The sequence below is a fragment of the Motacilla alba genome, chromosome 8 (assembly GCF_015832195.1).
Source record: "Motacilla alba alba isolate MOTALB_02 chromosome 8, Motacilla_alba_V1.0_pri, whole genome shotgun sequence".
NCBI lineage: Eukaryota > Metazoa > Chordata > Aves > Passeriformes > Motacillidae > Motacilla > Motacilla alba.
The window spans coordinates 11467530-11482610 of record NC_052023.1 but is presented as its reverse complement, the minus strand read 5'-3'; the positions used below and the strand labels follow the sequence as shown (position 1 = coordinate 11482610).

At 41.7% G+C, this 15081-nt stretch overlaps 1 protein-coding gene across 3 annotated transcripts in view; it reads right to left on the bottom strand.

Annotated features, from left to right (window-relative positions):
- Positions 1–6758: 6758 nt before the first annotated feature.
- ST6GALNAC5 (ST6 N-acetylgalactosaminide alpha-2,6-sialyltransferase 5) overlaps positions 6759–15081 on the bottom strand; it is a 65640-nt gene continuing 57317 nt past the window's right edge. For all 3 annotated transcript variants that reach the window (XM_038145198.1, XM_038145199.1, XM_038145200.1), the window contains 2 exons: positions 13772–13879; positions 6759–7139 (listed from right to left, as the gene is read on the bottom strand). In XM_038145198.1, the coding sequence (XP_038001126.1) occupies positions 6908–7139; positions 13772–13879 (340 nt within the window). In that variant the 3' untranslated portion in view covers positions 6759–6907. The remainder of the gene's footprint in view (positions 7140–13771; positions 13880–15081) is intronic.

The window sequence follows — 15081 nt, the reverse complement described above, 5'->3', positions numbered from 1 at the left end:
TCTGCCTGATTTAGTGATTAAATTAATAATATTTAAGGTTTCCATTCAATGATGTATATCTATTAATGTTTGATTGTACCATGTCTTCTTCTTCATGCAGATTATATATTTAACATTTTGCCTTTCTTTCTTTTTAGGTCTGTGTGAGAATAACACCGAAGCCTTGGCCAGTACTGAGCCAGTTTGGCTGCTTTGGCCAATAGGCTTAATAGATGTGCAAATTGTACTTGCCTAAATTATTTTGGTGATGTTGTTTACAACAATCCCTTGAACAAAAGAAGCCCCATAAGATGCAAACTGTTTGGACAGTGTAACAGGATTTTTCACACTGCTGTTGACACGGCTTTGGTGACAGCTCAGCAGAGACCAGGCCACCAGCCTGTGGCTTATTTGGGAGATTCATGGCATGTCATACCAGTCCCTGGGACAAAACGGTCTAATCTGAAATAGCAGATAGATTTCCTTTCTTGGCCTGTCTTACTGGAGTAATGCTCTTACATTAAATGTCTGACTAGGCCCACTGGCTCTGCATGTAGAGAGTATTTTAAACTGAGGCTCTGTCATTGATATCCAGCTCCAATACAATGGTACTTAATTCCTTCGTCAAATGTTTTGACATTTACTAAAAGAGAGCATCACTAAACATTAGATTATGTTTGATTTTCATTAAGTTACTTTTTCTGTACTAGTTTTTCTGTTCAGGTTAAGTTTGTAGCTGAAAATATTGTGGCTCAAATTGTGATGATTTTAGGGACCCCTTACCTCCCTTGGTCTTTATAATGCACATGGAGTGGCAAATAGGATCACTGGGGTCATCAGAGTATCATTGCAATGTATATTTGTATTTCGTGCAGTTCTTTTACATGCCCTTCTCTGGAATGGTCCCTGTATTTATATATTTTTTATATATATATAGAAGGCTTTCTGCACTTGCTGAGTTCTTTAATGTGCTCCTTCTCTGCAGCATCATTTGCAGTGGAGGGATGAGGAAGAGCTTTTCAGTGTTTCATGTGATACACATGCACAGCCACAGTTAAAAAAATAATGGTGTTGTGGGAATGTTGCAATTTTCTCCAACACAAGTGGGCAGTCCCACTGAATATCAGTAACCACTTTCAGTTTTGGCCTTGTGTGCAGCAAGGATGCAATGGGGAAGCATATCCTCATAGGCCATAAATCTGTTCACTTCTTTTGCCTTTGTGTTAAAACATAAAGCTAACCTCAGATCTTGCCTTAAATGAAGCCACACCAAATGGTTCCCTTCAGAATTTCCTTTGTTTTACAATTAACAGACTCTCACCATGCTCTACGTTTGGATCATAATAGACTCCAGCTGACCTGACAGCCAAAATTAACGCAGCAAAGTCCTAAAACTTTATACCTTGCCACACATGAATCACTCCATTTATCTTCCTTGTATATCAGGAAGCAGCTAGTGTCCTAAAAGTTACTCATGTTATCTTAACACCTGCCTGGGTTGTGTAAAGAAACTGGCAGATTTAAATAGCACTTCCTAAAGAAGACAAACCTGTTCTCAGAAACAAAATTACCAAGATGACTTTCTGTGTCTGCTAAAAGGTGCAGTCTTGCTCTCCATCTGTGCTGGATGCTTTGGCATTGCTGTCAGTAAAATGAGAATGCAGTTCCTGTGTTAGATCTCATGGTGGGCCTGGCCCATGGAGAGTGTGGCAAGGCTGGAAGTGGGCTTTAGTGTACAAGGTGATGTTCACTGGATCCATTTTTTCATTTTCTTTATCCATCTATTTTTTTTAATGCAGTCTAGCTCTGTGTCCTGCATCTAGAAATGACCTATGGGAGATACCAAGGGAATAGCACAGAAAAATAGAGGAAAATATATTGTGACATTTTTCCTGTGGAATTCTGCTTGTACCCTTAAGATGATGCTGTATCCTCTTAGCCTTATTTTCCTATGTTCAGGCAGGTTCCATAGGGTGAGATCTTTTTTTTTTTTCTGTGTTAACTGTAACTTCTTTGGAAGTCTTTCACAAACCTAGTTGTGGAATTCCAGGCAGATCCATCACTTGGATTTTTTGTCCCCTTGCTTCAGAGAACCTTGAAGAACACTCAACACATTTGCAAGGCAGGGGTTTGCTTACAAAAGCTGCATTACATCTTAGCCAATCTGTCTTCTTTATAACTCCTGATTTTGTTCTCACAGGTCTCCATCTGTTTGTCTGGATTGCTGGAGTTGTCTGTAGTTTTCCTGTCTGTTCTGTTCTCCTGACAACTCCTGGTCAAAGCACTCCCAGCAGACAGGGACACTGTGTGTTGGTCATCTCTGTGCAGCTTCTCTGGTGTGGCCTAGCCTTCAGTGCCAGGCAGGAAAAGGGATGTGTCCGTTCCTCCTGGCAGTGCAGGGCAGCCGTGTGCTCTCCTGGAGGGGACTCAGCACCCAGGGGATGCTGGTTCAGGGCCTGGTTCCATTCTGCCTTTGCTGTGGAATCTGTTCCACAGCTGGCCCAGGTGAAAGCTTTGCTTCTGCTGTGATGCTGAATCTCCATCCCCATGGTGGTCAAAGTGCATCATTTGACATTTCATGTTTTGGTGTGATTTTCAGTGTGAAAAACATTTAACAGTCTAGTGGTTTTAAAGGTATTTAGCATAAGCAGTGCCATTTGACAGTCATTTTATAAAAGAGTCTTTGAATTTTATATTTTTCTGCTTCAGCAGAGAGAAATTTCACACCACCTTAGACATTGGTCCTTTCATATTTCCTAGGGTTTTTTAAAAGAATATAAAAACCAGTTTTTTTTAAAGAAGATTGTCCTTAATTTTTTTTTCTTTCTTCTTACAAAATCCTATGTTTGTTACATGCAAGGTGTGCCTTTGCAGCAGGCAGCTGGAAATTCAAAGTGGTCAGTATGAACTGGTAGTCCAGGGAAGACAGAAGTATTGGTACCTGTAAGGTTTCTGTACTTCCTTTTGTTTTGCTGTACCTTTTGCTGCCTTACAAGTGCTCTTCGACTGTTCAACTGCTTATTATTTTTTTTAATCCCTAATCTATGTTTTAAATTGAATTAGAAATTGCGTTTCCTTGCATCAGATTACATAACTAACTTTCATTACAGAACTTATCAGCCTTTTGTGAAGAGTTTTTGTGGTACTTATGATCAACTTACAGAATACTGCAAAGAAATCTACGCAGGACAGCCATTGCTATTGAGCCAGGACATTCCTCTCTGTCAGCTCCAGCCTGAGTTTGATCTCCATATTCCAGGGGAATAAAGCTAGATGGCACAAGGCACGTTTCATTCCTTACTGTTTAGACTCCCCTCACCCCCTTCCCCAATGCTTTTCCAGCTATTTTTATCTTACTGTTTCCTTGCAACCTTAGAGGTATTTTGGGTAAAAATCACTAAGTTTCCTTTGAAGTCTGCCTAGAAAATACAGCAGGACAAGTCCCAGGGAAGCAGCTCCAGAAGGATTTTATTAGCTTAGTGCCCTGTGTGAATGGACATGGCAGTACCACTGTGTGTTCTGCTGGATCGAGCCAGGGCTGCCAGTAAGCAGCTCCCAGTCTCTCCCAAATCCTGTTCCAAGGCTGTAACTTGGTCTTCATTTCTTAACCTCCCCTTTCCTCAGTTTCCTTATGAAGAATAAAGTGCTGACTTTCTGAGGTCTGTAGCACTTTGAGTGGAAGGTTTCTCCACGTGCATCACAGCTTTGCTCTGTACCATGGTGTTGTCACCATTGAGCCAACAGAACACAAAGCAGCTGTGGAACTTTTTTTGTTCTTAGTTGCAGAAATGTTTTCTTTATCATTCTCAATTCCAGTTGCACATATCATGGTCTAAGAGCCACAATTCTTCAAGATGAAAAATATCTCCTGACAAAGGCAAGTGTAAAAGCCTAAAGGTATGTAAGGAGTTCAGAACTAAACTAACATAGATCTTGAAATTGCTGGTATCTGTAAACACTGTTTTGCAACAGCTTTTAATATGTGAAACGATGCGCTGCAGATCATGAATCAATCAAATTATAGTGAAGAGTGTGAGATGACAGCATAAAGCAGAGAATGGCAGCAATACCTAGTTTGTACTACTTATCCCTAGGCTGACAGCATTTTCTGTCATAAATCTGTTTGGTTTATAACTAGGCCATAAAACCTTCCATCAGGCTGAAATGCAGGATTCTGTAGTTCAAAAATTGTGCTTTTGTAGAGAAATACATCAGTGATTTGTTAATTAAAATTGCAGTGCTTTAACGTTATTTACATTTCTTCTGCACTCTTATAATTTGTGCTTTTTGGACTCAATTTATGTTCCGTGTAAATCTGTGTGATCTATTTAAAACTTGCTGTCTCCTTGGCTTCATCAAATTCCTTTTTATATATACAGGTGTGACTTAGAGAATACTCCTTCATAATTTTTGTAATTAGATGGGGGACCTTGCTGAAACTTCACAGGAGGTTGATGAGACTGAAGTGAGTTTGGGTTTGTTTTGTTTAAATTATGTGTATGAGGGTAGCAAGAACACAGAGCTATTAACAGAAACTGAACAAGGAATGAGTTACAATGCTTAGCTTGGCTCTCTTAGGAGATTTAGTGTCCTTACAGTTTATTCCATATTTCTTCATATTATTAATGCTTCCCCATACCTACTTGACGTTGAGCAGTCTTGCAGACAGTCTGGCAAGTCTCTGTGTTTCTACAGAATACCAGAGGTAGACCAGTGTACTCTGTCTTTAAATGATGTGATTTTAACAATAACATATGTAAACATATAGCATACACATCCTGCAGCCCTTGACTGATGGAAAAACTAGGAGCTCTAGTTTAAAATGACAAGATCTTTTTATTATTGTATCAGTAATAAAACGGGAACAGAAGCATCAGAGGACCTACTGTGATCTGTACCATGTCTTGCAGTCACATTAGAAACAATCTGTAAATCAGTCTGACAGATTTCATCAACTGGGGCAATGTATGCTGGATACGCACCCAGTACACATGTTGAAAGGGATGTTCAAACTGCCATTAGTTCAAAACCCATTCTGTTTTTTTATAGAATGCAGTGAAATCAAGTGGAAGGAATAAAACACCATCAGTGAAAGAAGGAGAGGTAAACACCAGCTGTCAAGAGAAAGGTAACATGCACTTGGCACTCAGTTTGTAAGCTGAGTGGTGTGTACCAGGAAGAACACCAAAATAAAGCTTTTAAGGCAAAATACATTATAGATTCTTTCTTTTTGATAGTGGGCAGGGCTGCAGCAGGACAGTGGCTCTTGGAGACTTGCACTTCAGGTTGAGGCAGTGTTACAGAGGTGACACCACTTTGCCCCTGCCAGGACAGTTCACTTTGTCCCCAGAGAATCAGGGTATCTGTGGGGCAGCTGCAGCTACTGCTGTCCAGTTTTGGAAAGAGGAAGACCGTGGGGTATAAGGGGGTTTAAATGAGAGTGTTTGGTCCCAGTTCTGTGTCTTGCCTCTGAGGTTCAGCTTCTTGGATTTAGGTGTTTAAAGGTAGTATCTTTGTTCTAGCTTTTGCACTTGTCTAATGAGCGACACCTTTCATCACCTGAGATATGTTTCATGCAATAGTTACTGATTATTTAAAAATTTGAGATTTGATATTTGTGAAGCAAAAGGAAAAGTAATACTGTAACTGAAATCTTCTTTATTCACAAGCCACATGTAACCCAGTAATTCCCACTGTGAGGTTCCATACACAGCAAGAGCATTGTCCTTCCCCTTTGTCTTGCAGGGACTCACCACGCACATACAGGTACTTCATGGGGAAAAAAAAAAGAGTTTAACTTTTCTCCTTTCAGGAGGACAATTTTATACTCATGGAACACTTTTCACATCCCAGCTTCAGTGTGATCCAGAATCTGTGAGATCAGTGATGATCTTGGGACAGTGGAAGGCAGAGATTTTTGTAGGTGCGGTGTTGTGATCTTTCTGGCTACTATGACTGGTATTGTAGTACTGGTAGTTTACCTTCTTCATTCCAGAAATTTGGTCACATTGTGCTGAGCAGCTGTGGCCTGGTTCGTAGTGTGCTGCCTCAGGAGGGTTGCTGGCAGCCTCTTGCGAGAATACAAGAGGCAAAACAGAACACAAACCCCTCCAGCCTTAGCTTGTCTTCACTGAGAAGCTGCTGCCATGGCCAGTGGAGGGTTTGGCTTTTTCTGGATAAATTTTGTTTGCCCTCCTTCCTCCCACCCCTATTTAAAAAACAGCAGCTCGATAGCACAGCAGCAAATGCACATTAATATCAAACAGAATTTTCACTACCATTTTCGTATTAACATAAGATGTTAGAATGTAAAGTGAGCTGGATCTGCACATGGGACCACTCTTGCTGTTAAAGGCTTTAGGCTGGAACAGAGCCCAAAATTCTTAGAAGAAATCCAACATTTCTTGATCAAATATTAATTACATGCCATATAGAATTATATATTTCAAACAACTTTTATAAATAAAAAGCTAGGCCTTTCAAACCATCAGCAGTATTAATTTTGGATTTAAAAGATTATGAAAGATAAACAACCACATAACCGTGAATTAGAAAAATACTGGCCTAGGTTGCATAAAAACCTCCATTAAATAAATACGGAAAGTTTTCACTATGAAAACTCAGTGGCATCGTACTTAAAAAAGCCATAATGAATTAACGGTCCCTTAATGACACTCGGGTTGTGTTTCACGAATCACAAACACACACAGGACGTCAGATGGCCCCAAAAGGTGACGGACTGGGTTCATACAGTTTAACAGCAAGTACTGGGGGTGTGTGCTGCTGCTCCATGCCAGCTTCCTGCCTGCTGCTGCTGCGGGTGCCAGCTGCACACCCGGGGACCCTGCTCCTCCAGGCTGCCGTGCTGGCCCCAGGCTCCAAAGGCTGCTGCGGGAGGTGACCGTGGCTGGGCCTGCGTGTCCGTGCCTCAGGCCAGCGGCCTCGTCCCGGCGTGGGCTCCAGGGAGCGGCTCCGGTTCCCAGTCTGGCTGGAAGAAGCGGATGTCGAATGTCCGTGCCCAGTTCTCGAAGACGCGCTTCTCGGTGATGAAGCGGTGGTGGCTGCCCTTGCGGCCCCGCTCGTGGGAAATGTACATTGTGCACTCGTCTGGGCCCAGAGGCTCATAGTAGTGATAAGGTACTGAAAGATGATTAGGATCCCTGTGGAAAAAAGAAAATAGATGGAAGCCCAAGATGTTCTTAGTAGTTGATTGAAAAGATGCTATCTTTAATGAACTGATAGGCTCAAATCCACTTTTTCTCCCAGTTAAACTATGTAGCTCTTTTTTTTCTTGCATATCTAATACATCAGGATGGGGCAAAGGTGTTTTCTTTGCTTTTTCTTTTGCTCTCCTTTAATCCTCTTCCTCCCAGTTAAATGAAGGACAGCAGCAGCTCAGAAACAAGGGAGTATGCTGCAGGGCTGTGTTACTATTATGAAATTTGAAGTAAACTGCTGACAAGAGATTTAAATCTAGATTGTGATTTGTTAAAGGTCTCGCAGAGGTATTTCCTGAACTGGGGAAGAAAGAGAAGATGACAGACCGAGGTGGTTATGTGTCACGTCAGCTCAGCTGAACGTTCCCGGCATGCTGCGCGAGGTTCCGAGAGCACAACTTCAGTGAGTGTCTGCACGCCAGGTCAGTGGCACAGGCTGCAGTTGCTGGCATTTTAATCAAACATCTGAGGCACAAATGAGTTCTTTATTTTACAACAGCAGCTTTCATGTATCTAAGCTAAAAATTAAAACAGTTCACCCATAGTATCCATCTGACCTTGTGAACCCGTTCACGTTTCCCAGCGGGAGATGAGTGACTCGTGGTGACACACTGGATATGCCAAACACCAATTAGATACTTAGGATATTCATTTTAGCAGTTCTGACCTCAGTGTTTCCATGTAACATTCAGTAAATGGCACATCTGTAGTATAATAAGCCAGAGCAATTAATTCACCTTTTGTTTTAATCTCTACCTGTACCCATGATGGTTTTTTACTTTGGGCACGGGTGTTTTGGGCTGACAGGAACTCACACACTCTCTGTGTCATAAATATGAAGAGAGCAAGCTGTTCCAGACAGATTTACCCCATAGTATCCCTCTCTACCTGATTGCTACCAGCTATTTTGCTGTGGCAGAAAATTTTCCAATATCAGCATTTAGTGAAGCCTTGGAGTTGCTGTGTGTTACAGCCTGAGCTGAACAGGACCCCAGCACAGAGCAAGAAATCTGATACAGATTCAGGGCTGTCAGCTCTAATATACAGTTGATTATTTTCATTTTGAAGAGCTAATATTTAAGGTCACTTTCAATTGAATGCATCCACAATCTGTCAGTAGTCTGTGCTGGTCATTATTTTTACTGTGTAATTCTATCACCGACACAATTTTCTAATTTTTCTTATTTTGCTATTATCCATATTGTATATGCAGAGGTAATGTATGATATTGCTGCTGCTTTCCATTTGTACCTTAGATTAACGTTTTAATTCGATCAGTCTGCCTTCCTTGTAACACAACATGGTGATCAATCTTACAAGACCAGAACAACAATAAAATTACATTTCTAGAATAAGATGGATTCTAAACTTATTAAATATATTCTCACTGGAATATATAAGAGTGAAACAAAATCCTTCATCTCCTCACCTACAGAAAATGTATTTGCAATCTAAAGCTGCCCTTCATGTAGAAATTTATTATTTCTAAACTACAACTACTAGAACTCAATCTTCGATAATTTTTCACTCTTTTTTATACAGTGGACCTCTTATTGTTGCTTAAATGAATAATTTGTATGGTTATTATAAATCTAATAAGATACATTTTCATGTGATGTGTTTTTGTTAAGAACTACTAAACAAACAGGCCTCTGCCTCTCATTCGGACTGCTCTTCCTACTTGCACTAAAGCTGGATTTTATTCTTGGGTCCTCAACCTGTATTGCTTGGTATAAATTTACTGCTTTAAAGTAAAGGATTAGTAAAGTTGAAATCATATCTCAAACAGACTTGGGAAAAATGCAGTTACTGGGGCAAAGTGACCCCCTCAGGGTGCAGGTCCCTCCAGGCAAGGTGTTTTTGAAGCCAGGGATTCCACATTCCACACCAGTGTGTCCTAAGTGGATGTCCTTAGCTCCTGCAGGCTGCACCAGCTCACTGCATCCTGTGCACCATCCCACCAGAAACAGCCCAGAGGCCCCTGGTGCACAGGGCCTGGCAGGTGAGAGGGGCAGGAGCTCAGGGCAGGCAGCCTGTGGGGCTCAGGCCTTGCATGCAGCTCTGCTGGCTGAACTGGGGGTGAGACCAGGGCAGGAATGGGGGCTGGTGGCTACAGACCTCTCTAGGACTACTCTCCAGCTGACTGATGTTTTACAGCTAAATTCCAAAAGCTGTCTTTTAGATTTGGAATTCTGAAGGGTATTTACATATGGAGGACCTTTATGGGAGTTCTGGATTCCCCCAGATTGCATGCTAGTAAGCTTTGGATTTGAATTCTGGCTTGAGTACACCATAACCCAAATTAACTGTGCTGTGTTATCTTCTAACTCTGCAATTAGCTTGTGTCACCAGCAAATGAAATGCATGAGTAATTTCTATACGGAAATTGCTTGCCACCTCATTTATTAACATTAAAACAGATGCTGTTTCATCACTGACTGATACTGGACATTAATCAGTATTTTGTCAGACTCTGCATACATATTAATAGCACAGCTGGGAAGAATCTGGGAAGTTCCTCTGTAAAATATCCTGTGCTTCCTGCCTGGTCACCTGCCAGCACAGCACCGTGGAAGTGCTTGTACCCCTGTCAGTCAGCTACTGTTTGCCACTTGAGTGCACATTTTCCCACAGATGGTATCCACCTACAGCAAAAGCTGGAGGTATAACACAAAAGAAAAAAGGCAGGGAAATCAGGCCAACCATACCACATTCTGGTCAGCCTCTTTCCTTAGAAATGAAGAGCCATACTAAATCAGTCCTCTAAAACTATAGGTACTGACACACTTTTTAAAATAATTCATATTTTGATGTGTGAGTAAAGTGTCATTTATATGTTGAGTGATGGGCAAGGTGCTGTGTCAGGACCATGAAGATTTCTAGATAATCTTTTGCCTTCTATTCCCAGGATCTCCTTTCCCTGACCTCCATAGTTAGTCCCGTTTTTTAAATCATGTATGCATTTTGTTATTAAGCTAATGAGGTGAGGCATATGGACCAAAGAGCAGGACTAGCTCACATACAGCTTCCAGTTTCTCATAAGCTCTAGGAAATGTAACCAGGAACAACTGCTGCTTTGCATTTGATTTAAAGGAACTGAAAGTGGAGACAGAGAGGTAAGAAAACACTGAAGTATTTCAAATACCAATTTTCAGGTGAATTATCATGGAAAATGACCTGGCAGTCGAATGAGGATTCTTACAGGAAAATTATCTGGTTCAATAACTGGAACAAAAATTATTCATATTAGTTAAAATAAGGCTCAGAATTAAGTTCTGAGTTTCTGGGAGTTCCAGAAGGCCCATGAAGAGGAGAAGAGTTAAAGAGGGTTCATCTCACTAACCCCTTGAGTTTTCCTTGTGTACAGGAGTACCCTGAGACGTGCAGGGAACCAGCCTTTCTGTCCCTGCTGCCCATAATGCCGCAGACAGGGGCTGGAATTCCTACAAACTCACTAAGGCTTGGCTTGTCCTTCCCAGCCCAGCTGCTGAGCACCCACAAAGGGAAGCAGCAGCCCTGCAGTGCCTTCAGGAATTGTCGTGGTATCTGGGCACCACTGCCAGGCTGCTGCTGAAGGGAGGCAAGAGGGGAATCCAAGAATCCAGCATGTCCCAGTTCAGGAGTGAGTGCTGTGCATGCAGGGCTGCCAAAGGGAGTTCTGAGAGGGAAGTGCTTCCCATCTGGAAAGGCTTGGATTGGATCCCTGGGCACTGGAAAAAATACAGGAAGATGGCTTGTCTGTCTTGGGACAAAAGAGTGAGAGGTGTGCACACTTTACAAAAATGTTTGCAATGCGCATGGAAGCACAAGCTTTCATCTTATTACAGAATGCACAAGACAGCACGAGAGCAAGATCAAGCCATTAACCCTTACTACAGCATAAATCTGTAGCAAGCCAAGGGGTTTGAAATTACTTACAGCTTTGCTGTAAAGTACTAGAAATTGATAATAATTAGGACACCCAGTCCAGTTCAGCTATGAAACTCAGTATCCAGTGAAAGTAAATAGAAATGAATCTAAAACACTTTGTTGCAAGTAATGGTGACAAATCTTTTAGGCTGTGCTCGAGACTCCTTCACCTATTTTTCCTGCACGGGTGCAAAGCTGTTTGGTTAATGATCTTGAGCTAATAATTTGTAGCAGAATCAACAGCATGAGATACCTGGTACCTTTGAGGTGTCCTTCACGTTACAAATGTGACACTAATTTAGTTCCATGACAGTGATCACCACACTCATTACTTATTCCACAAATTAATACTTAAAAATGAATGGGTATCTCTCTGCTGAAGTTATAAATTTGGTGATACTAATTATGAACACAAGTAAGATTTTTTGGTGGTTTTTTTTCTATCTTAATGATTCTTTAGTTGCACAGCAAGTAGGATACCCACACCATCTAGAACACACACATTTTCATTGTTTTGTTGGGACTTTTTGTTTTGATTCTTTTATTTTAATAGTAGATTCTTATTCTGTCTGACTGAAAACCAGGAAATATGGTTTAAAATTACAGAATAGTTCTTCCTGCTATTCTGTTCAGTTGTCTTATTTCTTGGAAAGAAAGCACTGTTTTAACTTTTTTAACTTCTTAATGAGTGGCTGAAGAGCCAGCTAAGAAGGTTAACTCTATTTATGGGAAGAAACTCCTTTCACAGATTGTCAGCTTCTTCTAAGCATGGCAACTACAGTTTTCTCCTTCATCCCCTGGGGAATCAAGCTGAAGTAAAGACATTTCATATTACTTTGATTAAGAAATGACCTTTTCCCTTTTTACAACCAGGTGTACCTTAATGTTAATATTTTTTTATGCAGGCTGTAAGAACAATTACATCTTTCACTGGTATGAGTGATCTACAGCCTTTCTTGTGTTAAATTTAAATCCATTTGATTTCAGTGTATTGATTCTATGAAAGCCTTTTATATGCTCTCAGTGACATTTTTAGTCTCTCACAAATCAGTTTGTTTGGGTTTAGCTGGCTTTTTTTAATATGTATCCAAACTATTCTGACTTTGTCTGAAAAGTCACAAATACACATTATTTTGCAGTAAAATGCTGTCTTCTGTATTTTTAGATCATCAGTTTAAGAATTACTTTCATTTGCCATGGAATACAGCTACTTCTGGAGTAAGACAGACCAGCCACTTACAGAAACTGAAGTAGTATGTGTTGGCCAGCTGAGATGACAGAGGAACAAGATGCTGTGCTGTGGAAGGTATTTGTGTTGTCTGGCACATCTGATCTAGTTTGCAATTTTCCTTGGAGAATTCATGATGAAGTCTGGCAGTATATCACAGCATTTATCATCAGTATTTTGTTATAATTTGTAGAAATTCTCACAAAGTGGAGTTTAGTGTTGACATGTTAGGCTGTGATTTCTTTGGGGATTTCTACAACGTGCCCAAGACAAATGCAGATTCCTGAACAATCCTTGTAAGAGCTCAGAGGAAAGTCAAAGCAGTCCCATTCTTTGAGACTAACCCAGCACTGCAGCCTTGGCCTCCCTGCCCCTGAAAGGCATCTGCAATTACCCAATGAACCAGACTTGAGACAGATCATGACACTTGCAATAGAAAATTTAAGCAAGTATTTCTTGCTTAAAGGGGGTGAGAGGGGTTTGTGAGCAGGTGATGAAACGTTGCACTGAGGCCTTGTTCCAGACTGGCTCCAGCTCTTCCTGGGTCACCCAGCAGGACAAATGGGATCAGCACCAGCTGTGGGCAGGAACCACTCAGTGCTGGGCTAGTACTGGGTGGGCAGGTGAGGCTTATGTCAGCATCAAGACTGCTAATGTAATACAAATTCGTCTGTGTTCATACTGGTATCTTGTGCCTAATGTAATTTTGGTCTAGCAGTAGAAGTTCTGAAGCCTCTCCCTGTGTCACTGATCCATAGTGGGAAAAGCTTAACCAGGACCTGGGGTCAGGGTCCTGAGCATGCTGGAGGCAGAACGGGGCTGGAAAAGGGCACAGGCTGTTCTTTGTACAGCAGCCTCCACTGGCACAACAATTGTGCCTCTGCCTCCTGTGGCCCGCCCCTACCACGCCCAAAACGGGATCACAGCACTGATTCTCCGGGGCCAAATTCACGGGGATGGCTTTCCTGGGCACCATTTAGGAACCTGCAAGATTGGCATTCAAGTGACAAAGGTACAATAATGTTAATTTGAGTTGCACAGAAAGTTCAATTTAGAAACTAGTCACTGTGAGAACACTGTTCCTCTATTAATTTGGGGGGAACTCAAAAAAACAAATTAAAAGTAATGTTTTCCAGTACTTCTTTCTTCAGATTAATTTCATGCCAATTATTGCATTACTTTTAGCTGATAAATATTCAGAGACTAAAAGAAAGCAACAAGATGGATTAATTCTCCCACTGTACAAACAAAATTTTAAAATATTTTATATAACATAATTAAATGCTGTTTGTTGTTTTCAGAACGAGATCATGGGACATCTAATTAATTGCTTTAAGAGGACTGATTACTTGTTGCAGAGGAAAAAGATTAAAAGATTCAGATATTTATCTGTAACATTAACTTTGTTGGCTAATAATGGTTCCAAAATAAATCCTACCTGCAGAAATCCGGTGGCACCATGCCATAAACATTTATCCTGTCACAGAGCTCTAATGCGATAGTCATTGTGAACCAGCCCGTGCTAAGCCAAGTGTTGGATATCTTCCTGAAAGCAAAAACATAATTAAGTTTCTAAGCTGACAAATAATTCTTGAGATTTATTTATTTATTTATTCATTCTGAAGCAATTTCTTGGCATTTTCTTCATTGCTGTAAAAGGCTTTGAAAACTGGGCAACCAAGACTACTTTGCTCGTCCATCTTTTAATGATTTTTCTGGTGCCTTCTGTCAGTGGAGTAATCTGGGCAGGAACTTTCCTTGCTGTAATTAATTTTAGGCACGGCAACAACATTATTATTTAGCTGACCTTTTGACTTGGTTTCTAGAAGCTCCCAGCCCCACACTGTGACTGCTGGTAGGAAACTCTTTAGTCAGCTGCAGCTGTGAGTGTCCCATAGCCAACCTGGGAAATCTTCATCCTAGGAACCACTGCCAGGTGCCATCCCTGCCCGAGGGGATCCTGACAATGGCACTGACAGCGCTGGCAGGGAGCCCTTAAGGCAGCACCTCTCCTGCCTGCACTGCAGGCTGGGACATGGCTTTGAAAGAAGCTCAACTGATCCCAGTATTAATTAGGCAAAGCAGGAGATACCACCCTGTAACTGCTCACAGATGTAAGGGATTTAAAAGTTGTGTTTAAATTTTGCTGTATCACAGGTTCTTATCTGCAAAGGTCCACTCAAAGGTCTCATTTCAAATGCTATTAAAGAGTAAGACTAATGGCTCCCTAATGGCTCCTCACCCAGCTAGGAAAGTCCCACAGGAAGAAGTTCAAGCCTGTGTTATCTGCAGCCCAAAGAGTGCCCAGGTCCCTGCTGACAGCTGTCACACAGACAGGCGCTCCCTTCATCTCCTACTAAAGCTGAGGCAGCGGGGGAGCCAGGGCAGGCTCTGGGAAGGCCTGGGGACTCTACCTGAATGCATTAACGTAGGACCTACAGCAATCCCATTCCCCCACACCTGTGTCTGCCAGATACCTGTGAAACTTTGTCACAGCCCCCCAAAAAAGCACAGCACAAAACATGAGGCTCTCTTCAGAGAAGTCACCAGGGAATCCAGGCCCAAGTTCCAAGGCCATCTTTTACAGTCTACCCAGTGATAGCAGGATGTGGAACAGTCTTGGAAGCAGGGACCTGAGGCCACAAAAGCTACTGCAAGCAAGTGCCAGCAATCACTAACATCTAATTCAGCTGACAGGAGCCACCACGCAGCTTCCCCAGCTAATGCTAACAAGCTGGTTCCAAGTAG